General features: G+C 42.0%; 2 protein-coding genes across 3 annotated transcripts in view; both read right to left on the reverse strand.

The window, feature by feature from the left end:
* The window catches only part of drp2 (dystrophin related protein 2), a 202,217-nt gene extending 201,725 nt beyond the window's left edge, over positions 1 to 492 (reverse strand). For both annotated transcript variants that reach the window (XM_029731055.1, XM_029731052.1), the window contains exon 1: positions 346 to 492. The gene's annotated coding sequence lies outside the window, so the exon portion shown is untranslated. The remainder of the gene's footprint in view (positions 1 to 345) is intronic.
* A 949-nt stretch (positions 493 to 1,441) lies between these two features.
* cenpi (centromere protein I) lies at positions 1,442 to 25,046 on the reverse strand. The gene is made up of 20 exons (XM_029731066.1): positions 24,787 to 25,046; positions 24,064 to 24,201; positions 23,831 to 23,949; positions 23,562 to 23,669; positions 23,393 to 23,441; positions 23,245 to 23,291; positions 22,862 to 22,951; positions 22,534 to 22,665; positions 22,128 to 22,265; positions 10,301 to 10,421; positions 9,941 to 10,035; positions 9,615 to 9,732; positions 9,352 to 9,416; positions 8,942 to 9,051; positions 6,330 to 6,465; positions 5,951 to 6,075; positions 5,265 to 5,313; positions 2,813 to 3,031; positions 2,172 to 2,213; positions 1,442 to 1,983 (listed from the first exon to the last, which is right to left on the reverse strand). Exons 1-20 carry the CDS (start codon positions 24,953 to 24,955, stop codon positions 1,840 to 1,842), a joined length of 2,214 nt encoding a protein of 737 aa, XP_029586926.1. The 5' UTR covers positions 24,956 to 25,046; the 3' UTR covers positions 1,442 to 1,839.
* Between the last annotated feature and the right edge of the window lie 671 nt (positions 25,047 to 25,717).

The raw sequence follows: 25,717 nt of genomic DNA on the forward strand, positions 1-25,717 counted from the left end.
ACGTAGAACAGAAAGCACGGTAAGTGTATTTAATATTACTTCAATCTATGCAACATTGTAGCCTACAATATCCCAATATATCGACTATATTGTAGCGTTTTATTCCGTCTGTTAAAAGCCTGGCAGCTCATGTAACCGGGACATCATCGCAAAACATCGGTCATTACAGCATGACGCCCCATTAAAACATTGATTTGTTTTCCACCAAAATACACAACACAAGGAGCGAATATGTGGTGTTATGTCAGTGACTCAAAGATAATATAATGCAAAACACATTACTTGCGTTCATGGTCTAATTAAACACATTACAGAAATTCATACTTACGATGCATTGACTCTTACCTTTTTCTTGTCCGAGATTTGGCACAGGTCGTCTCTCAAAGTGCCATGCAACAGCCTAATAGACTTGTATCGCAGACTGAAATACCCATCAACAGGGGGAAAGACGAAAAGTGCAGAGAGACTGGTGCGAAGATGAACATTTCAAACGGCAAACCATATTCCGGTCAGAGTAGCGCTATAAAGCTGGAGAGTCTCGCTCTCATTGACATCAGAGACCTGCTTAAGGTGGTCCTCTCGGCTATTCAAATCAGTTAGGTACATAACAAACAAAAAAATCTAGAAACTATGTAATATGTTGAAAATCCATATCCACAAACAGTCATCAGCCATGAAAGGCTACTGTATTTGGAGTTTCCTTGTCCTGTGATATAGTCTAATTAGGTTACTGTATAAAGGATCTAATGCATTCAGGCAATGTTTCCAACCACTCAAAACAAGAGCCAAACAAAACAGACGCAGGATAGTTCCAGACACCCATGGAGACTATGAGGTGACAATGGTCTCTTTAAATCAGCCCATTAATACGGCATTCATTTTCAAATGTTCATCCCCTGTGAGTTGCCATCACTGCATGAGAATAACTGTATTTGTTGAAGGGAATTCTAATATTAAAAGCACACAATTAAAAACAGATTACAGGAGCTAATGCAAACTTTCACCTTTGAAATGTAGGTCCTTAGTTAAAACAGCAGAAAATGAAAACCTGACACAGCAATGGTCCAATTATGATGGATTGGTGGACAGTCAGCTATGTATGTGAAATTGAGCATTACATTGACATTGGTCTACTACTATGTTGAAAAAGACAATAAGCAATGGGCTGAAATAATTGACTCAATAAATTGACACGAATACAGCTATAATACATGCAGTGTGAACACAGCAGACCTGTTAACCCCATTGTCAGTAATGGTGGTGCTCAGAGGGAAAGTCTGTGGTGGCACAGTGAGAATGGAGGGTGTGTCTGGTTTCCCTGCACCCAGCAGGTTCCAAGGTACTGTAGCTGGAGAGCGTATTAACTATCCAGATGGATCCCTCAATTAAGGGAAAATGTTGTTTTCCAGATGGTGGAGCCAATAACTGCAATAGACACTGATGATTTCACCCATAATGAATTCTACAAATGGTTTTTAATAGAAAGGATATTCACATTTTCAATTTAGTAACAGATCAGGGGGATGCTTTTGTCCCAAAAAATAAAAATAAGATAAAATGCATTCTTATTAATGTGCAAGTTCCACAGAAATTATAGATAGGTAAGCTATACAAGAGATCAGACAACACCAAGCATAAGTAAAATAGGAACAAAACTAAATAAAATGCAGTCAGGATTAAAAATAGTGGCTATTTACAGAGAAAAAGACACTCAAGTCTCTTGTGAATCCTTCCTTGGAGAATATGGCAAGAGATAAAATATGTACAAGTATTTTACAACACGGAGAAGTGTCAGAGTCTTTTGTGTTTTCTGTTTCCTCCTCCCGTTAGGCAGGTCGTTTACCTGCTTGTGGGCTGGCTGCCTCTTTGGCCACTGATTCCAGCCGCAGAGCTCCGGTTTATGCTACTTTGGACAAACTGTTGGAGGCCCTGAAAGCCCTGAGAGAAGAGGAACTCCATGTACCAGTTCCACTGCTTCGCCGCCTACAGACAGAAAGACAGACAGCTTTACAGACAATCAACTACATACAGGCCATCCAGGACTCCCATACCTGAGCCTGTGGCTCGCTGATCAATAGAAATGATCATGAAAAATGAATGGCACACTTCAAACGCACATCAGTGCACGTACATTAAAAAAAAAAACGGAAGAAGTAATAAGACTGTGGTACCTTTATGGAATTGAAGTCTATGTCCTTCCTCTCTGGCCAACACTGATAAAGAGAGAATTATTCATATTCAACAGTTACCCCCTTCAGTAGAACAGTGTACTGGGTGTTGCAGCGGTTTCGGACCAAAAGGTACTTGGATTATTTAACATGATGAAAACTCAAGTCTCATGCAACGTCCATGAATAATAAACTGTGACTCTGATCTTCTATGAAATATACATTAATACCACATTCATCCCCTTGTCCGACCTTAAACTTGATTAACTCAACTGGAGAGGATGGCTGCTCTCTTGAAGTTTGGAAATTAGACTTCATATATAAACTGAGTACAGGTAGCCTAGTGGTCAGAGCGTTGGGCCAGTGACCGAAAGGTTGCTAGATTGAATCCCCGAGCTGACAAGGTAAAAATCTGTCGTTAAGCCCCTGAACAAGGCAGTTAACCCACTGTTCCTAGGCCATCATTGTAAATAAGAATTTGTTCTTAACTGACTTGCCTAGTTAAATAAAGGTTAAATAAAATACATTTAAAAAACTGTAGAAATTATATACAATATATATATTAATTTCACAGATGTGAACATTATAAAATGCCTGGCAAATTTCAATATGTAAATCGCAATACTAATTAAATCTAAACTCACCTTGTGGTGAAAGTCAAGGGCACAGCCCAGGAAGGCAGGGTGGTGGATGAGGTCAAAGCGGGTCCAGGGTGCAGGCACTTTGCTGAGAGCCAAGAGCTCCTGGTCCACCTCGATGGCCATTCCTGGCAGAAACATCTTGGAGTTCCACAGGCAGCTCACCATGAAGAGCAGGTAGTGGTTAAACTCCTGGCACGTCTGCCTGCTGATGTGAAATGCCTGCTGTAATCGGGGGATGACAAGAAAGAAGAGAGGAAAAAGGGAGCAATGGAGATATAGTTTAAACACTCAATCAGCTTGTGGCACATGCTAAATGAATAGCCCATCTCGTGGAATTTCACAGGGTCGGGTTTTGCGTGGTTAAATCTCGGGGTCCATTATCTCCAATGTTTGCACGCAATGACCAATCTGCATGCCGTTTACCGGACCCATTTTTCTTGTTAAGTCTGACATTTGGGATAAACATATTGCGTGTCTCAACCCAGAGCCATATATACACACACTGAACAAAAATATAAACGCAACATGCAACAATTTCAAAGATCTTACTGAGTTACAGTTCATATAAGGAAATCAGTTAATATAAATCAATTAATTAGGCCATAATCTATGGATTTCACATGACTGGGAATACAGATATGCATCTGTTGGTCACAGATACATAAAAAAGGTAGGAGCGTGGATCAGAACACCAGTCACTATCTGGTGTGACCACCATTTGCCTCACGCAGCGCGACATCTCCTTCGTATAGAGTTGATCAGGCTGTTGATTGTGGCCTGTGGAATGTTGTCCCACTCCTCTTCAAAGGCTATTAAAAGATGCTGGAAATTGACGGGAACTGGAACACGCCGTTGTACACATCGATCCAGAGCATTCCAAAACATGCTCAATGGGTGACATGTCTGGTGAGTATGCAGGCCACGGAAGAACTGGGACGTTTTCAGCTTCTAGGAATTGTGTACAGATCCTTGCGACATGGGGCCTACATACAGACACCGGTTAGTCAGGCTGATTGAGGTAGTATGTACATGTAGATATGGTTAAAGTGACTATGCATATATGATGAACAGAGAGTAGCAGCAGCGTAAAAGAGGGGTTGGGGGGGCACACAATGCAAATAGTCCGGGTAGCCATTTGATTACCTGTTCAGGAGTCTTATGGCTTGGGGGTAAGAACTGTTGAGAAGCCTTTGTGTCCTAGACTTGGCACTCCGGTACCGCTTGCCACAACAATAGACCTCAGGATCTCGTCACGATATCGTAGTGCATTCAAATTGCCATACATAAAATACAATTGCGTTCATTGCCGTAGCTAATGCATGCCCATACCATAACCCTACCGCCACCATGAGGCACTTTGTTGACAACGTTGCCATCAGCCAAAACCGCTTGCCCACACACCACCATACACGCTGTCTGCCATCTGCCCAATACAGTTGAAACCGGGATTCATCCGTGAAGAGCACACTTCATTGTGTCAGTGGCCATCGAAGGTGAGCATTTGCCCACTTAAGGCGGTTACGACACCAAACTACAGTCAGGTCAAGACCCTGGTGAGGACGACAAGCATGCAGATGAGCTTCCCAGAGACGGTTTCTGACAGTTTGTGCAAACCCACAGTTTAATCAACTGTCCGGGTGGCTGGTCTCAGATGATCACGCAGGTGAAGATGCCGGATGTGGAAGTCCTGGGCTGGCGTGGTTACACGTGGACTGCGGTTGGGAAGACGATCGGACGTACTGCCAAACTCTCTATAATGACGTTGGAGGCGGCTTATGGTAGAGACATTAACATTCAATTATCTGGCAATAGCTCTGGTGGACATTCCTGCAATCAGCATGCCAATAGCACGTTCCCCAAAGCTTAAGACATCTGTGGCATTGTGCTGCGTGACAAAACTGCACATTTTAGAGTGGTCTTTTGTCCCCAGCACAAGGTGCACCTGTGCAATGATAATGCTGTTAATCCGCTTCTTGATATGCCACACCTGTCAGGTGGATGGATTATCTTGGCAAAGGAGAAATGCTCACTAACAGGGATGTAAACAAATTTGCGCGCAAAATTTGAGAGAAATAAGCTTTTTATGCCCCATAATGACAAAGCAAAAACAGGTTTAGACATTTTTGCAAATGTATTCAAAATAAAAAACTGAAATATCACATTTACATACTGTATATTTTTGTTCAGTGTAATTGGCAGCACCTACATCAAAATAAAATTTCCTTCATACACTAGAATTGGCATACAAAATGAAAAATGTAATTTGTGTGTTTTTGGTTTGAACAAGTAACCGCCTAAATTGTCTTTTTTTTAATCAGCACTTAATTCTAATAGTTTTGTTCATCATGTGGATGGGTAGAAGTGGCCACTTGAGGAGCCTTGAATGGCTTGATTATGCAAAAACACTTAAATATACAAATCAAAAAACGTATCTTAAAGGGAGAACTTTCATTACCTTGGTCTCCTGTTGTTGACACTTAGCAGAGGTCAGGTTCTTCTTGTACCTGAAAAAACAGCAATGACCTTAGTCGTCTGTTTAAGGGTAGAAAAACAACCACATTGCTTTCCATGTTATGTAAACAACATCTATCCTAAAGGCCATTTATTGCGAGCAGAATATTTTACGACAAACAAAACAAACATAGTCGCAGTAAATGTATATCAGACTAGATCTTTGGCCTGTTTTAATAAAAGCAGTGCTCTTTCGTCACGCTATAGAGGTATGTTTTATGTGTAACACTTGGTTGAACTGTTATACTCAGTATACAGAGGATACAAGCAATTTGTGCAACAAGATATTCGTGCTTCAGTAATGCATGCCGTTTGCATTCTTCATGGCCTTAAAACACTTTCTCCAGGAAAATGGATCTTAGTGCAATTCTGCATCCTGGACCCTTCATTATCATGAATCATAAATGCAATGTCCTGGCGTGCTGCATCAAGACTGCTTACCATTCACTTCAAATATATATATAGGAGAAAGTTCGACATCCATGTCGATGCTTTGCACACGACATGGCAGTGATGGTTTGTGAGTGAAAGATGACACGCTAACGTGACGGTGTCGAGTCCCGGTGTCAACGCCGTCAGACCTGGTGTTGACATGATCGTAACGGGGTTGACGTCACCACTCCTCCCCACCTGTACATGATGTAGCTGAGGCGGTCCACGCTGACGGGGTCGGTGGCGAACAGGGCCGGGTAGAACACTCCTGCAGGGGGCATGACCACGAGGGGGAGCCCGTACTTCAGGAACATGTCACACACCTACACGGCACGCACCCAGGCACAGGGACACACACGTCAACACCACAGAACGAATATCGTAGTCCCTTTTTCTAAATGGAGCATGAATATATAAAAACTGACATAGTGCATTCTGCTTATAATGAATGTGATTACAATGATCAACTGCTTATAAAGATTAAACATTTTCCTTTGTGATCACTAGAAAAGTGCACTGTATTTGTATTTTCTTTATGTATTAAACAAAATGTATTGGCTTAATCTGGATTGATTACCGTCTCGTAGAAGTCCAGGATGAAGCTGAGGAGCAGTGAGTGGCAGCCCTCTAGCTGCAGCCCCACGGTGGCCAGGCGGCCCACGAAACGCACCAGCTCCATGACAGAGTCCATGAAGCCAGACAGAGTCATGTTCCTGGAGAGGCAGGGTATTCACATACTGTAAACCTTTACACAACACAAAACACTGGCTATAATATGAGGGAAGCGCATGAATCGCAATGATGCATGGGACTACTGAGACGGGACTACTGAGGGACTACTGAGACACGTAAAGCTTATTAAATATCATTGATACTATCAAGAGCAGTGTGCGGTTTGCTTTTTCCTTCATCACTACTGAGACGTCAAAAAGGGGTCTTTGCCCTTGGATCATATGAATTTCTCCTTCAGAAGACCCGTCCATCTTGGTTAATGCAATAAAAGACAATAACCAAATCAGTGCTGAGTGTGAAGCAATGTTGCCGGCCGTTATGAGATGCACACACACTGCAGTTCATTCCGATGCTGCGTTCCAAAGGACAGTGCTGAGGATATACCGAGGAGGTTGAGAGGAGGTGGCCAACCACACACCACAGCCATTGATTTAAGCATCGCGTTTCATTGAGTTTCCCTCCAGAGATGAAGTTGAAAATGGGAAGGGAATAAAAATGTATTGGAGACCTCTTTAACCTTGATGGGCTCGGATTGGGAGTTTGTGAAGAGTTAGAAATCTGGAGAGGAAGACAATGAAATACAGTGCATTCCAAAAGTATTCAGACCCTTTGACTTTTTCCACATTGTTACATTACAGCCTAATTCTAAAATGGATTACATACATTGTTTCCCCTCATCAATGTACACACAATACCGCGTATGACAAAAAGGTTTTTATACATTTTTGCAAATGGATTAAAAATAAAAAACGGAAATATCACATTTAATAAGTATTCAGACCCTTTACTCAGTACTTTGTTGAAGCACCTTTGGCAGTGATTACAGCCTCAAGTCTTCTTGGGTCTGACACTACAAGCTTGGCACACCTGTATTTGGGAAGTTTCTCCCATTCTTCTCTGCAGATCATCTCAAGCTCTGTCAGGTTGGATGGGGAGTGTCGCTGCACAGCTATTTTCAGGTCTCTCCAGAGATGTTCGATCGGGTTCAACTCCGTGCTCAGGCTGGGCCACTCAAGGACATTCAGAGACTTCTCCCCGAAGCCACTCCTGTGTTGTCTTGGCTGTGTGCTTAGGGTTGTTGTCCTGTTGGAAGGTGAACCTTCGCCCCAGTCTGAGGTCCTGAAGCAGGTTGTCATCAAGGATCTCTCTGTACATTGCTCCGTTCATCTTTCCCTCGATCCTGACTAGTCTTCCAGTCCCTGCCGCTGAAGAACATCCCCACAGCATGATCCTGCCACAACCATGCTTCACCGTAGGGATGGTGCCAGATTTCTTCCAATCAATGAATGAATGAATGAATCAAATGTATTTATAAAGCCCTTTTTACATCAGCCGATGTCACAAAGTGCTGTACAGAAACCCAGCCTAAAACAGCAAGCAATGCAGATGTAGAAGCACGGACGTGATACTAGGCATTCAGGCCAAAGAGTTCAATCTTGGCTTCATCAGACCAGAAAATATTGGTTGTCCTTCTCGAAGGTTCTCCCGTCTCCACAGAGGAACTCTGCAGCTCTGTCAGAGTGACTATCGGGTTCTTGTTCACCTCCCTGACCAAAGCCCTTGCCAAATTGCTCAGTTTGGCTGGGCGGCCAGCTCTAGGAAGAGTCTTGGTGGTTCCAAACTTCTTCCATTTAAGAATAATGGAGGCCACTGTGTTCTTGGGGACCTTCAATGCTGCAGAAACTTTTTGTTACCCTTCCCCAGATCTGTGCCTCAACACAATCCTGTCTCGGAGCTCTACGGACAATTCCTTTGACCTCATGGCTTGGTTTTTGCTCTGACATGCACTGGTCAACTGTGGGACCTTGTATAGACAGGTGTGTGCCTTTCCAAATCATATCCAATCAACTGAATTTACCACAGGTGGACTCCAATCAAGTTGTAGAAACATCGCAAAGATGATCAGTTGAAACAGGATGCACATGAGCTCAATTCCGAGTCTCATAGCAAAGGGTTTGATGTAAATAAGATATTTCTGTTTTTTTAATACATTTGCAAACATTTCTAAAAACTTGTTTTCGCTTTGTCATTATGGCATATTGTGTGTAGATTGATGATGAACATTTTGTATTTAATTATTTTGAGAATAAGGCTATAACATAAAATGTGGAACAAGGGAAGGGATCTGAATATTTTTCGAATGCACTGTATGTCTTTAACTCAAAGAAGTTACGGGGCTGAGGTGCTGGAAGTGTGAGTGAGTGAGTGACAGTGAGTGAGTGAGTGAGTGAGTGAGTGAGTGAGTGAGTGAGTGAGTGAGTGAGTGAGTGAATGACAGTGGGTGAGTGACAGTGAGTGAGTGACAGTGAGTGAGTGACAGTGAGTGAGTGACAGTGAGTGAGTGACTGAGTGGGACAGGGACATGTCTGCGCGAATGAGTGGAACAGGGGTGGATCTGAGTGAGTGAGTGGGACAGGGTCGTGTCTGAGTAAGTGGGACAGGGAAAGTGAGACTCACATGGGTGTGTGGCTGTTTAGACTGATGTCCAGGCCATCCTCCAGGGAATACACAGAGTGCCAGGTCAGCCACTTCAACAGCATGTTGTTCAGACAGTCAATCACACTGCACTAGAGAGGACAGACAACAGAGGGGTGACGGAGTTTAAAAATATTCAAAGTGGAAAAAAACAAGAGGGATAGTTAGAACTACAACGGGGTCGTGTTCATTAAGGCACACCGTAGCAAAACTTTGTCAAACGTAGTTGCTCCCTGTTTCAGTACGTTTTCTTCTGTTTGGTACGAAATGAATACGACCCGGGATTAAAGACTGCTGATAGCTGGACTGTACATGGATATGGTGGTATGATGCAAGCTTCTTAAGTTTGATTCGAAGCAGGATCTATTTCGAGGGATTCTGTTTACTATTACCTTGAAGAAGAGCGTGGAGGTGAAGAATAGCTGCATGAGGGGCTCAAACAGAAGTTGGCTGATACCTGGGAGAGATGGGGAGAGCAAGGAATTCAACATTCCTAACCATGCAATCCCCAGCACATTGTAAGCTGGCAGCATATGCCAGGGAGCCTGGGAAATGTAGTCACGTGCCCCCCCGTTACAGTTCAGCTGTTTAATTAGGGGAGAGAGAGACTGGAGGAAAGGAGCGTGAGGCAGCCAAGCAAACAGGGCCTACTCACAGGAACTGGGGACCACAGGGATGTCACTCAGCAAGCCTAGGATCTGGGGGCGGAGGAGTGAACCATCCCAAACGTTCAGGAACTTGTAGAGGAAGCCCTCTGTGCTGGAGAAGCCCTCCTGAGGGGGGAGACAAAACATATGCATCTCAAATTAGCGTTTGACTGTGGCATAATTTATTAATGAACAGAAGGGGAGAAGTGAGAGCAGAGCGGAGAGAGTTTAACCCACTCTTACAGATACAGATCTGGAAAAGAGGGGATGGGCAGGGAGGGGAACGGGAGGCGAGAGGGGCCTGGATGGCGGCGATGAGGGGGCTGAGGCTCACCTGGAGGAAGTGCTGTGTGGAGAGCAACCTGTTGAGGAAGTGGAGTGCCTCGGAGGAACTCCCAGAGCCCCCGTCCCCGCTGCAGAACAGAAACTCTGAAACACCCCCCCCCAAAAAAATAAGTGATGATGAGACAGATTTGTTAGTTCTACAACATTGATACCAAAACTCTTTCTTTTCATAAAAGCTGTTCAGACTATTGCTTTGAAATTCCTACTGGGAATTGATGAGGGTCCATTTGGAGGGTACAGAGATTTGAGTGTTTTGGGCTTTTTTCTTTATACTTCCCTCTTTCACGATGTAAGAGAGACAATGGAGGAAAGACGCAGTGGTTGGTGAATGGTTAGTTCATGGTTTTACCCTCATGGAGGGCGTGGCCCAGCCAGAAGTTGAGTCGGAGGAAGGCAGAGTCATCCTGTACATAATCCAGGTAACAGAGGGCCAGACTGGAGCCCAGCAGAGAACCCATCTGGGATGGGAGCTGTGGAATAGGGGGTGATTATTATTAAACCAGTCAATACACACACACACACACACACACACACACACACACACACACACAGTATGAACCCCATCAAACCCCACCACCCTTAAAAACACACACACTTATACTCATGAACCCCACCACTTAACCACAAACACAGAGACCATCAAACTCCAAAGTTCCATCATGTTCTGAACAGCTTCATGTCCTGAACAGCTTCATGTCAGGAGATTAGCATTATATTATTGAAGCGTCTTCATGTTATTGAATAAGAGGATTTCTGTTGCCAGTGTCCTTGTTTTCATTGAGTGAGCAATCTTTCTGTCACTGACTGGACTAAATCTGTCGCATCTGCTAATCCTCATACTACGGCCATCATGGATATGTCTGTTGCAGGCAGCATTCAGACATTTCTCCACACGGAGTGGTCTGTCTGTCTATTGTGTGAACAGCTGCCTGGTAATATGGGAACTTAAGCATAATAATTACATAAAGAAAAAAATAGACAGATTGTCAACAGACATGGCTGAGTCTTCCCATAACTAAGGAGCAACGGCATCGTTCGTCTGAGAAACGACTGCTTTTAATGACGTAAGGAATCATAAGGAATCAGTGATCCCTCAACGATGCCGCCGCTGATTTGTTTGCACTGCATGGTCCGACAGTACTAGCTGATCTGTCTTGTCCAACGTCCTGCCCAGCGTTAGTAGCCGTGATGCCATAAAAAGTAGCAAGTGCTGTCACAACGGCTTGTGGCACACGTTGGCTCCTTGAGGTAGAGCTGGGACGATAAACAGCAAATGATCGACACCGACCATACTAACCACTCCTTTCTGGCATTTTGCTGATATCATTCATTACGATAAGTAGCCTATACTAGAAAAATGTGAAGTTTGAAATGAAATAAGTTTGCTTATATGGGTGATTGTTAATGGGACAACTGATGGCTACAACCATCAAACCAGTAGTTTAAAGTGGGGCTGGGCAATATATCAAATGAAACCGATTAATTCAAATGTATGTTTTTGCGCGATATTACAATTGCATGTATCGCAATATTTATTTTTGAAAGTGTTTATGTCCACATGTTTTCATGTTATTTTTGGTTCCTTCACTCCTTCTGTGCTGTGTTCAATAAACTGTAGGCTGTGTGTACCTTCCAAGCACCTTCTCAAGATCACTTCTTCCTCTCTGACAAGCAGTTTCAACTCACTATTTTTATTTATTTAATTTTGGGGAGCCCATCCCCCCCTTCGGAGGACAAAAATAAACTGTTTTACAGCTTTTTTGTTGTTGTTACATGTACATTTTACACACATGGCACTTAATTTTGTTTTACAGTAGCTACATAGCAAGAATAAAGTAATTTGATATAAAGTACATCTATACTGAACAAAAATATAAATGCAACAATTTACCGATTTTACTGAGTTACAGTTCATACAAGGAAGTCAGTCAATTGAAATAAATGAATTAGGCCCTAATTAGGCCTCACATCACTGGACAGGGGCGCAGACTTTGGTGGGCACAGTCCCCTCCACTTTGGAGCCAGGTCCAGCCAATCATAACAAGTTTTTCCTACAAAAGGGCTTTATTACAGATTGAAATACTCCTCAATTTCATCAGCTGTCCGGGTAGTTGGTCTCAGACGATCCCGCAGATGAAGAAGCCGGATGTGGAAGTCCTGGGCTGGAGTGGTTACACTTGGTCTGTGGTTGTTCAGTATACAGTTGAAGTCAGAAGTTCACATACACCTTAGCCAAATACATTTAAACTCACTCAGTTTTTCCACAATTCCTGACATTTAAACCTAGTAAAAATTCCATGTTAGGTCAGTTAGGATCACCACTTTATTTTAAGAATGTGAAATGTCAGAATAATACAGATAATGATTTATTTCAACTTTAATTTCTTTCATCACATTCCCAGTGGGTCAGAAGTTTACAAACACTCAATTAGTATTTGGTAGCATTGCCTTTAAATTGTTTAACTTGGGTCAAGTGTTTCAGGTAGCCTTCCACACGCTTCCCAAAATAAGCTGGGTGAATTTTGGCCCATTCCTCCTGACAGAGCTGGTTTAACGTAGTCAGGTTTGTAGGCCTCCTTCCTCGCACACGCCTTTTCAGTTCTACCCACACTTTTACTATGGGATTGAGGTCAGGGCTTTGTGATGGCCACACCAATACATTGACTTTGTTGTCCCATTTTGCCACAACTTTGGAAGTATGCTTGGTGTCATTGTCCATTTGGAAGACCCATTTGCGACCGAGCTTTAACTTCCTGACTGATGTCTTGAGATGTTACTTCAATATATCCACATCATTTTCTTTCCTCATGGTGCCATCTATTTTGTGAAGTGCACCAGTCCCTCCAGCAGCAAAGCACCCCCACAACATGATGCTGTCACCCCGTGCTTCACGTTTGGGATGGTGTTCTTCGGCTTGCAAGCCTCCCTCTTTTTCCTCCAAACATAACGATGGTCATTATGGCCAAACAGTTCTATTTTTGTTTCATCAGACCAGAGGACATTTCTCCAAAAAGTACAATCTTTGTCCCCATGTGCAGTTGCAAACCGTAGTCTGGCCTTTTTATGCGGTTTTGGAGCAGTGGCTTCTTCCTTGCTGAGCGGCCTTTCAGGTTATGTCAATATAGGACTAGTTTTACTGTGGATATAGATACTTATGTACCTGTTTCCTCCAGCATCTTCACACGGTCCTTTGCTGTTGTTCTGGGATTGATTTGCACTTTCCGCACCAAAGTACGTTCATCTCTAGGAGACAGAACGCATCTCCTTCCAGAGCGGTATAACGGCTGCGTGGTCCCATGGTGTTTATACTTGCGTACTATTGTTTGTACAGATGAACGTGGTACCTTCAGGCGTTTGGAAATTGCTCCCAAGGATGAACCAGACTTGTGGAGGTCCACCATTTTTTTCCTGAGGTTTTGGATGATTTCTTTTGATTTTCCCATGAAGTCAAGCAAAGAGGCACTGCGTTTGAAGGTAGGCCTTGACATACATCCACAGGTACACCTTCAATTGACTCAAATGATGTCAATTAGCCTACCAGAAGCTTCTAAAGCCATGACATCATTTTCTGGAATTTCCCAAGCTGTTTAAAGGCACAGTCAATTTAGTATGTAAACTTCTGACCCACTGGAATTGTGATATAGTGAATTATAAGTTAAATAATCTGTCTGTAATCAATTGTTGGAAAAATTACTTGTGTCATGCACAAAGTAGATGTCCTAACCGACTTGCCAATACTATAGTTTGTTAACAAGAAATGTGTGGAGTGGATGAAAAACAAGTTTTCATGACTCCAACCTAAGTGTATGTAAACTTCCAACTTCAACTGTAGATATAGTTTTTTCAGTCATAACCATTATAGAACACAAGCTTTTAAACCTCACCCCTCAGCTACTCTCAGTCCATCCCACCTATTTCCGTAAACTGTGCTCTTATGATTTCCAGGTTCCATATATTTTTCAAATGTGCTGTAATGTTTCACATAAATTCTAAACATGTCTAATATCTACAGATTTTAAGTTAGAGATATATTTTTACTAAAAGTACAATATTATTATATTGCTGATTGATTGACTATGGTTGTCCAAATCTCCAAACCGTGCTATTTGTAGGGTTAGAGATAAATATGATTTTTCAGCCATTCCTGAACCAGTGACCAGAAACAAAGGGTAATACCAAAATAAGTAATCTAATGATGCTGTCTCTTTGTGGCTAAATCTGATGAGATGTTTGGATGCCCCATATACATAACATTCTGTTTGTGGAAAGAATTTTGTATACTGTAATTTCCGGACTATTAAGCGCACCTGAATATAAGCCGCACCCACTGAATTTAAAAAATATATATTATTTTGAACATAAATAAGCCGCACATGTCTATAAGCCGCAGGTGCCTACCGGTACATTGAAACAAATTAACATTACACAGGCTTTAACGAAACACGGCTTGTAACAAAAAAATAAAAAAATTAGCAGTAAGCTTTAGTTGTCAATTCCTCACGCTGCTGTTTCCAACGTCTTATCATCGACTCATTAAGACCAAGCTCCCGTGCAGCAGCTCTATTTCCTTTTCCAACAGCCAGATCAATCGCCTTCAACTTGAAAGCTGCATCATATGCATTTCGCCGTGTCTTTGCCATGATGAGGGTGACAAAATGATTACCGTAATCAGAATGATGGGAAGTTTGAGAGCGCTCGATTTAATCTAAACAGTAAACAAAAAAGTTGTTTGAACTTAACCCGTTCGGCAATTTCATTGGTCTAATGAAAGCTTCATGCCGCCAAAAAACTGAGCACGTCACAGAATGTGTTTTTTTAGAAGAAAAAAAATTGAAAGCGGGAAAAATGTATATATTAGCCGTGTCATTGTTTAAGCCGCGGGGTTGAAAGCCTGGGAAAAAAGTTGTGGCTTATAGTCCGGAATTTACGGTAAATAATTTAAATTGAAAAACGACGTTTTGAGTCAAGCGTTGTTTTGTGTATCGGTTTATAAACCACATGCCACAGAATCTCTTCCCAACTATTTTGCAACCTGTATGGTGCCTCGGTCGACATTTTGGTCCTCAAGTAACACTGATATATTTTTGTATTTATGCCTTTTTGTTTTTTGCCCATTTTGGTCTTTAGTAAAAGGGCAGACAAGTTCCTTAACTTATCCACCTTCCCTCCTCCATTTTTCCAGAAATGCTGCAATTAGTTCGTTGTAATTTTGGAGAGAGCAAACATTTCTATATATATGTTTAACTGCACGTGACATAACCCCACCTTTCCTATTCATAATATCATTAACAAAGACACTTTAAAAAAAAGAATTATTCCATAAATATTTTTATTTAAATCAATTTGTATATTTGAATTTAACCATATTATTTGCTGTAACATTTGTTCTGTCTTTTCTGGAGGATGAAACTGGAATTGAAACCAGCTTTGTATGACTTGTTTTAGAAAGGGTGATATTTTAATCCCACTATGCCCTGCGACGAACCATCAAACAGGCAAAGCATCAATACAGGACTAAGATCAAATCATACTACACCGGCACCGACGCTCGTCGGATGTGGCAGGGCTTGCAAACTATTACAAACTACATTTACATTTAAGTCATTTAGCAGACGCTCTTATCCAGAGCGACTTACAAATTGAATAGAACCTCATGTTAACACACAGACAGTAACATGAATAGAACCTCATGTTAACACACAGACAGTAACATGAATAGAACCTCATGTTAACACACAGTAACATGAATAGAACCTCATGTTAACACACAGTAACATGAATAGAACCTCATGTTAACACACAGTAACATGAAACTACAAAGGGAAGCACAGCCGAGAGCTGCCCAGTGACACAAGCCTACCAGATGAGCCAATTTACTTCTATGCTTGCTGAGGCAAGTAACACTGAAACATGCATGAGAGCATCAGCTGTTCCGGACGACTGTATGATCACGCTCTCCACAGCCAATGTGAGTAAGACCTTTAAACAGGTCAACATTCACAAGGCTGCAGGGCCAGACGGATTACCAGGACATGTACTCACCAACTGGCAAGTGTCTTCACTGACATTGTCAACCTCCCCCTGTCCGAGTCTAATACCAACATGTTTCAAGCAGACTACCAGTGTTTGTTTACATTTACATTTACATTTAAGTCATTTAGCAGACGCTCTTATCCAGAGCGACTTACAAATTAGTTCTTAGGCACAGGGACTAAGGTAACCTGCCTAAATGACTACCAACCCGTAGCACTCACGTATGTAGCCATGAAGTGCTTTGAAAGGCTGGTCATGGCTCACATCAACACCATTATCCCAGAAACCCTAGACCCACTCCAATTTGCATACCGCACCAACAGATCCAAATGACGCTCTCTCTATTGCACTCCACACTGCCCTTTCCCACCTGGACAAAAGGAACACCTATGTGCGAACGCTATTCATTGACTACAGCTCAGCGTTCAACACCATAGTGCCCTCAAAGCTCATCACTAAGCTAAGGACCCTGGGACTAAACACCTCCCTCTGCAACTGGATCCTGGACTTCCTGATGGGCCGCCCCAAGGGGGTAAGGGTAGGTAACAACACATCCGCCACGCTGATCCTCAACACGAGGGCCAATCAGGGTTGCGTGCTCAGTCCCCTCCTGTACTCCATGTTCACTCATGACTGTACGGCCAGGCATTAAGTTTAAACGATGACAACAGTGGTAGGCCTGATCACAGACAAGACAGCCTATAGGGAGGTCAGAGACTTGGCCGTGTGGTGCCAGGACAACCTCTCCCCCATACGTGATCAAGACAAAGGAGATGATTATGGACTACAGGAAAAGGAGGACCGAGCACGCCCCCATTCTCATTGACGGGGCTGTAGTGGAGCAGGTTGAGAGCTTCAAGTTCCTTGGCGTCCACATCACCAACAAACTATCATGGTCCAAGCACACCAAGTCAGTCATGAAGAGGGCACGACAAAACCTATTTCCCGCCTCAGGAGACTGAAAAGACTTGGCATGGGTCCTCAGATCCTCAAAAGGTTCTACAGCTGCACCATCCTGACGGGTTGCATCACTGCCTGGTATGACAACTGCTCGGCCTCCGACCACAAGGCACTACAGAGGGTAGTGTGTAGGGCCCAGTACATCACTGGGGCCAAGTTTCCTGCCATCCAGGACCGCTATACCAGGCGGTGTCAGAGGAAGGCCTCCAGCCATCCTAGTCATAGACTGTTCTCTCTGCTACCGCACGGCAAGCGGTACCAGAAAAGGAAAAGTTAACCTTTTTTATTTTATAAATAATACAAGACATATTTACAAACGACAACTACATCACACCTGCCCAGACCCACTAGCACACACCCACCCTCTCCAGCATCACTTGACGCCACATGGCGTCAAACTGCACCATTTTATTCCTCTCCGTAGTCCACGGACCCACATTTTTTAAAAAGCATTTGACCTTTCCATTGCGTTAACCTTTCTAACGATACCCTTTTTATTTTTTAACTCCTCAAATTGTGCACAAAGCAGGCACTACTAAAACAGGAGTATCAAGGAACATTGATTCTGGAAATGTAATACTCAGTTTGTGTCGCACAGCATTGCGGTACCACGTAGCGCAAACAGCATTTTAGCCAAACACTGTTATACAAGCTGTCTAGTCTGTGTTTTATAAAATCGCAATAAGCACAAAACACAATTAGATAAGGAATTGGCGACATGTTCTGAGAAATCATGTATGACACTTGATTTCAACATCTGAACAAAGTGAACAGGCTAGCATGCTGTTCAAACAGTTGGAGACGGACAGAAGGGTGTGTTTATAACATTTCAACTCTTCTACCTTGTTAACTAGCAAATAGATCCAAGTTGGCTGAAATAGCTGGCCACTCACTAGCACGTGGGTTTGTGCTTGAGAGATTGTTTATGAGAACTGTGTTTATGAGAACTGTGTTCATTTTCTATACCGGTGTTAATTGTCTACCATGCCTACTACAAGAAGTTAGTCATTATTAGTGAATGTGCATTATGCATGGTTGTGGTTACATTTCAAACAAAAAGGGAATTTTCAGACCGACTTGAAAGCCCGATCAGTGATTATTGCAACAACAACAAAAAAAATCAGGTTAAACTATTTTGATAAAATAATTACATTAGTGGGTCTTATGGTTGTTGAAGGCTTATAATCAAATCAAACTTTATTTGCCACATGCGCTGAATACAACAAGTGTAGACTTTACCGTGAAATGCTTACTTACAAGCCCTTAACCAACAGTGCAGTTCAAGAAGAAGAAAATATTTAACAAGTCGGCTAAAATAAAAAGTAACACAATAAGAATAACAATAACGAAGGGGGGGGGTCAATGTAAATTGTACGGTGGTGGTTTTTATGAATTGTTCAGCAGTCTAATGGCTTGGGGGTAGAAGCTGTTGAGGAGCCTTTTGGAAGCGTTTGCTTGGAGTCATTGCAGCTTAAGGTGGTACAACCAGTTATTGCGTGTAAGGGGGCAATTACTTTTCCCACAGAGGGACATTGGGTGTTGCATAACTTTGTTTATGAAATATGTAACTGTTGTGTTATTTGTTCACTCATGGTTTTGGTTGAAGACCTGATAATTCAGTATTAAAAAAATATGCAAACGCAAAGAAAATTAGAAAAGGGCAAAATACTTTTTCACAACAGTGTATCTGTTTCGATCAGGTCAATGTATCTGACAAGCAAACAGTATTTGCAAGAGGCCATTTTGTAATTGTCAACACTTTATAACTTTTTCAATGTGGCTCCATGTGATACATCTTTGTTGGCCAGTTAATTAATAACTCGTCGGGACAAACAAACCCTGATAAAGTATGTAAACAGAGCAATGACAAATTAAAAAAAACAAAAACGACATGGAGAGAGCTCATGAATCTGTTTTATGGCTCTGGATAATAACAAACAAATTGCACTGACAATGCTAGCCGTCATAATGAGTGGGAGACAAGGGCGAGCCTTTGTTCGGTTCTAATACAAGCAAAACTGTGCTGGTGACATAGCTCCCCCATGTGGCCCTAAAAAGACATTACAAGTGAAACGGGCAGTGCTGGACACCTTCAATAATTTATTTTTATGGCTTGGAAAAGCAGTAGGGTGGGGCGATATTACTATAGCATCATCTATCAACAATGATTGACAGCCATCGCCAATGGTGACGACATTGTGATGTGACAGATGATGGTTTAGCATATTTGAACTTGACTGGAGCTCTGTATATGTTATATATAGAGCACAAGAGAGGAATGTAGGCTAGACAGAGCAGAGAATTCCACCAAAGCAGAGCAAAATGTCCAGTCAGAATATTCTTTCTCGCTCTCTCTCTGTCAGATGTGTGGGCCTTATAGCCTAAACCTATTTAAAAAAAAAAGTTTATATACAGTGCCTTCAGAAAGTATTCATACCCCTTTACTTTTTCCACATTTTGTTGTTACAAAATAGTATTAAAATGTATTTAACTGTCATGTTTTGACAACAATCTACACAAAATACTCTAATGTCAAAGTTGAAAAGCATTCAACCCCGATGCAACACATGTTAGTCTCTAAGAGCTTTGCAAACCTGGATTGTGCAACATTTGCCCATTAATCTTTTCAAAACTCTCCACTCTGTCAAGTTAGTTGTTGATCATTGCTAGACAGCCATTCTCAAGTCTTGCCATAGATTTTCAAGATGATTTAAGTCAAAACTGTAAGTAGGCCACTAAGGAACATTCAATGTCATCTTGTAAGTAACTCCAGTATAGAATTGGCCTTGCGTTTTAGGTTATTGACCTGCTGAAAGGTGAATTTGTCTCCCAGTGTCTCTTGGGAAAAAAGACTGAACCAGGTTTTCCTTTAGGTCTTTGCCGGTGCTTAGCTCTATTCCTTTTATTTTTATCCTAAAAAACTCCCTTGCCAATGACAAGCATACCCATAACATGATGCAGCCACCACCACGCTTGAAAATATGAAGAGTGATACTCAGTGATGTGTTGTGTTTGCCCCAAACACAACACTTCGCATTCAGAACAAAAAGTGATTTGCTTTGCCACATTTTTTTCAGTATTACTTTTGAGCCTTGTTGCAAACAGGATGCATGTTTTGGAATATTTTTATCCTGTACAGGCTTCCTTCTTTTCACTCTGTCATTTAGGTTAGTATTGTGGAGTAACTACAATGTTGTTGATCCATCCTCCATTTTCTCCTATCACAGCCATAAAACTTAACTGTTTTAAAAAAAAAAAACACCATTGGCCTCACGGTGAAATCCTTGAGCGGTTTCCTTCCTCTGTCAACGGAGTTAGGAAGGACACCTGAATCTTTGTAGTGACTGGGGATATTGATACACCATCTAATTAATAACTTCACAATGCTCAAAAGGATATTCAATATCTGCTTTTTTGTTTGTTTTACCCATCTACCAATAGGTGCCCTTCTTTGCAAGGCATTGGAAAACATCCCTGGTCTTTGTCATTGAATCTGTGCTTGCACAGAGTTAGTCCCTTGTTAAGCAAATGTTGACTCCTGAAGTTATTTAGGCTTGTCATAACAAAGGGGTTGAATAGTTATTGATTCAAGACATTACAGCGTTTAATTTTTAATACATTTGTAAAAATATCTACAAACAGAATTCCACTTTGATATTATCACGTAGTGTGTGTAGATCGGTTACAAATTCAGGCTGTAAGACCAAAATATGGAAAAAGTCAAGGGGTGTGAATACTTTCTGAAGGCACTGTATATAAACGGACACTCCTTAACTATCTTGTGACTAACTCTTTAATTCGGTATGAATATGACTTTGGGCTACTGGTAGGCTACGCTTTCATCATTTTACGCCTGCATGGCTTTCTCCTGATGAAACAAATCTATCTAACGGAGTTCCATCTCAAAAAGTTGTTTGAATAGCCTAAAAGCCTATGGTAGCCAGGGGACTAATAACGAGAGAGTACAAACCACATCAAAAGCCTTTTTTTTTTTAAAGTGATGCGTTTAATCAAGTTCAAGCTTATTAAGAAATAAATGATCCGTGCAGGGCGTAAAAATCACTCCATGCGAGGTTGAAAACCAATTGGCCAATTTCCTACTAGGCCTATCGTAAAAGCTTCAAGACAAGTTAAAGTTTTATCAAATAACCTAAGGCATCGTAAAGTTGCCCCTTTCATAAAGAACAAGCACGAGTCGGAGTCTACAGGTTAGGCTATTCTCTATCACAGCTTTATGAGAGTCCAAACATACAATATTAAGAGAGGAGGATGAGGCAAATAGAGCAATTATTATCCAGTTCTAAAGACGGTACACTTTGTTTCTATCCAGCCCACGATTTATAACCTAACTCACTACGGCAAGACAGCCCCGTTCCTCATCAGTTGACTGTCACTTTGCTCTGTCATGGGCAAGCCACGCAGACACACACAAACCTGTTTTCAAGCTCCACCAGAAAGGAATATAAATAAATAAATAAATATATATATATTGCACTCAGCCTCTGCCCAAGGTTTCAACAACATTATATTTTGTCCAGTTGTAGCATGCAATTTCGCACTATAGCAAGGCCTGGGAATTGCCAGGAACCTCACGATACAATATTATCACGATACTTATGTGCCGATTTGCATGTACTGCGATTTTCCCGATTCTATATGTATTGCAATTCAATACTGCGATTTGATGTTCCAAACACATGGCTCACTATACAAAGAGACAAGAGAGAGCATGAGAAAACATGTTGGCTCACTATTTGAAAAGGGGAAAACAGGCAATAGGATGAAAAATACTTGAGTTTAGGCGCAGATTCAGCCAACTAGTGCTAGCTCACGCTACCTACAACAAAGTATTTTTGGGGGGGTTGGCCAAATAGGGGCGATACCATTGTATATTACAATGTTTTATGAGTACATAATCACGATTGGAAAAAAGTTGACATCGCCCAACCTTAAAACACAGTATATCCATCCTGCTTAAATCCTCATCTTCCATCTGTCTCAAAACAAGGTACCTCAAGGCCACACCATTGTGTGAATAATCAGGATTATGTGAGTGAGTGAGTGAGTGAGTGAGTGAGTGATAAAAAGATGGAAAGAGATCAAAGAGCGAGAGACAGGGAGACCGAACGAGATAGAAAGACAGAGAGAAAGCGAGACAGAGAGAGATAGAAAGAGAGAGTTACCTCTATGCAGTGGAGGTTGTCCAGCAGCTGTGGAAAGGAGCGGAGCTGCTCTAGGGAGAAGACCTTCCTGCTTCTGCTGGAGGAGGAGTTACTTTGGATAGACGAGCTCAACGATGGTAACTCCAGGTGATGAAATTTCTGATAGGAATGTCAGTATATTGTAAACAGTTCATTAGGTTATGACAGTGCCACATAAAGTGTCTATTTCCAGATAGATCCAAAAAGCAAGGAGGGCCGTTGATTCAATGAGTCTCATGGTCTATGGAGGGCAAAATGTCCTGACCCCTAATGATTAATGATGATTATTTTTTTTTGTGCTATACATTAGCAATAAGACCCTTTATAAAGACTGTGTTTAAGGTAATCTGTCTCCTTGTCAATGGTGTGCCATAGCTCATGGCCTTACCCTCTTTCTGGAGTTGGTCTTGTCTTTGAGTCCGAGGGTCAGGCTGATGTCAGAGGACACCTGGCCGTTGTTCCTCTTCTGGACAGCACTGAGCGCCACCTTCCACGTGGAATTGTGGTTCTTAAACCCACTCTGAACGACAGCCGAAAAGATACACGTTGACATTACGTATGTTTGTCAGGGTTTCAATGAAGAGAATTGGATTGGAATTTCAGTTCACTTCCAGATCGGATATGGATGAAATCGACCCCAAACCTGATGTTTGGTGAACAACAAAGTGCGGTTTGTGCAATGGAAAGAGGTCACTAGGTGTGATCTGTGTACTAACCCTCATTCGTGATGGAAGAGCAAGTGTCACCAACTCGGGGGAAAACACTTTGTACAATGACAGCAAGTGCAACAGGAACGGCTGCCTGCCCTGGGGAGACAGAAGATGGGAGGAAATTAATGAAACTCTCAGTGCAACATGATCACAGCGGGGACTCCGCTCTCAGGTTGATGGATGCAGCAATCATTTACAGAGTGCAACTACAGATAAATGCTACCAAGGATTAACTATTTATGGGAATTATGTAGAGAACTACAAACAATATGCAAGTATTTTCTCCTCCTGCCATTTATCACAAACTATTTCATAACGGTAATACAATTGTTAGATGTCTCCCACTTGTATTAAGATGGCAACACCTTAAAAAACATTATTTGTTTTACCATTTTTGTTTGGAGGTCCAACAGTTTTCTGACTCTGAATGGCCGAACTATGACAGAAAGAAAAGAAAAAAGAAAGAGCGATGTTGTGCTGCAGGAACAATTTGAACCTTTATGGTAATGGTTCATTGAGTAACAAGAAGTCACTTACCACTTTCCCTCCTTGTCAAAAGGTAGAGCATATGGCAGATGTAAGGAGACTGAAACAAAACACCTCAATCATTATTTAAATAGCAATGCAATCTAATGCCAACGTAAAAACTCAAGACATTCATTGATATTATCAGAGCAGGGGGGGAAAATACGACTCCTGCACATACCAAATTCTCCTCAGTCACAAAGCTGAAGATGAAGCCATAGATGGCTCGAAGATGGTCCTTGGAGTCGATCATGTCGAAAACAGTCAGCACCCACCGAAGGAAAAGAACCTGGAACACACCCCCATAACACCAGTTTCAAGCACGTATAGGGAGAGTACACAGAGCAATTCTGATGAAACTAGTACTGTAATGTTACGTTCAGTCTTCAGTGTCAACCTTTAAATCTGTGAGTGTGACTTGTAGACCTTTGAGAGAGAGGAGCTCTTTACCTGTGTGCTGATTGCTATCTTGCCGACACATAACCACGACACGGCTCGAACAACAGCCTCCTGTGGCACCACGGTTGCGGGGATTAGAAACTTCAGGACCCGAACACACGTCGCACCTCCTGTTCGGGGAAGAGAAAGCGCTGAAATGTTATGTATGGTCAAATTAATTCAGCATAGTGTAAATCTATATTTCATGTCAGTCTGTAGTTGCAGTGGCTGCTGGTTGTTCGTACCCATACGTAAGCTCATAGCGTAGTCCAACATAACAGAGACGGCCTCAGGAGGGAGTCCTCGACTGAGCCCCACTCTCTCCACCAGCACCAGGTTCCTCTCCAGCACATCGTTCCCCAAGCATGGGGTACCTGCCTCCACTAGGAAACAAACAACTCATGTGAAGTCATGGACATTCTGCGACTGGATGCGCTTTAGTTACTGTAACTAGCTAGTTAGCTATTGAATTCCAATGTACTTCATTAATAACAAACAATGTTAGTAGCTAACATCCAGCTGTAACATTTCCAACCACATGATTGTATTTATTTTGTAAGTTACATGTAACGTTCGCTAGCTATCCTCTTATTGTTTATGTGATTAACCTTAGCATTAAATAAATATCTGTTGAATAATAAATTAAGTTATATGCAATTGTTGTACTTCGTAACTAAATGATGGCTTGCAAATTGTGCATACTACATACCTTCCTTTCCTTGTTCAGTCTAACCATACCCCACCCACACTGGTTATGCATTAGCTAACGTCAGCAAAATAAGTTACAGTAAAAGTTAACTTTGGAACACAACATCTGCAGTCTCTGTAATGGTTGTTCCTATGTTGTGTCCAATGTAAGTAAAAGCAAGAAGCTGGGCTGCCATACGGTCAAATAGCTAGTTCACTTTGGTTAAAAGGTAGCTGCAATATTATACTAGCAGGCTAGCAAACGTTAGCTCTCTTGCTACCTTCTGAGAAGTACTTCAGCGCAAGTACAAATGGATCCCCGATCTGGTTCTTTCTTCTTTCCTTCTCTGCCACTCGCAAACTTCTGTTAGAAGTTCGGCTTGAAACTGACAACTGGCTTTCAAATGAAGAGTCCACATCTGTCCTCGTCAGGTTGGAAGCTTTTGCCATTGCTAACTACATAGTTAAAAATCCACGTATTATCTTTTCCCCAGGCACGAAGTCATTCAAACAAAACCCAAATCTTGCGCGCGAACGTTTGTTGTACGCAGGCGCACTAACTACTTCCGAAAATGTCTTGCGCAGTTTAGTGGGAATAGTGGTCCAACGTTTCTTCGATGAGGTTTAACGGCGGTTGGCATCTAATCTATGTTGCATTACCGCCACCTACTAGACTGGAGTACAACTCACTTATACTTTGCTTACAATTTTTTTTAAAATACTCTGCCATCTAACACTACACTCACAAAACAAATAAAATAATAATTATAAAAAATAACACCACCCTACTCCACTATTTAAGTATATTTAATCCTACCTCAGGCCAACAAGCTGAAAGGATGGGACATCACCACTTAACACACCATGTAACTCTTCTAATGTCAAGTCACACCCACATACCTCTATGCAGCTGCCACTACAACCTCAATTTCTGCAATACAGTTGATAACCATTGCTATAAATGCTAAAAATCCAATCTTACTTGTTGGCCTATCCCTCTGTACTGGTACAGATCTACTACACACACAACTCCTCTCAGGATCCGTCCCCCTTGACCCATCTTCCTGTACTTTCTTCACTGCCTCAGCATATGCCAACTTCTGCACTACTCTAACCCTGGAAACTTCAAACTGCCTCTCTCCCACAGGACATTTCTGATCCCCAGCCCCATGGGCACCCCTACAATTAACACATACCACTACTTTCCCCAAT

The sequence above is a fragment of the Salmo trutta genome, chromosome 3 (genome assembly GCF_901001165.1).
Source record: "Salmo trutta chromosome 3, fSalTru1.1, whole genome shotgun sequence".
NCBI lineage: Eukaryota > Metazoa > Chordata > Actinopteri > Salmoniformes > Salmonidae > Salmo > Salmo trutta.

Coding starts and splice junctions, on each gene's coding strand:
- cenpi (XM_029731066.1), bottom strand. CDS start 24,955: ATGGCAAAAGCTTCCAACCTGACGAGGACAGATGTGGACTCTTCATTT. Junction 9,733..9,940: donor CCACACAGCACTTCCTCCAG/GTGAGCCTCAGC, acceptor CTCCCCCCTCAG/GAGGGCTTCTCCAGCACAGA. Junction 9,417..9,614: donor CCCTGTGGTCCCCAGTTCCT/GTGAGTAGGCCC, acceptor CATCTCTCCCAG/GTATCAGCCAACTTCTGTTT.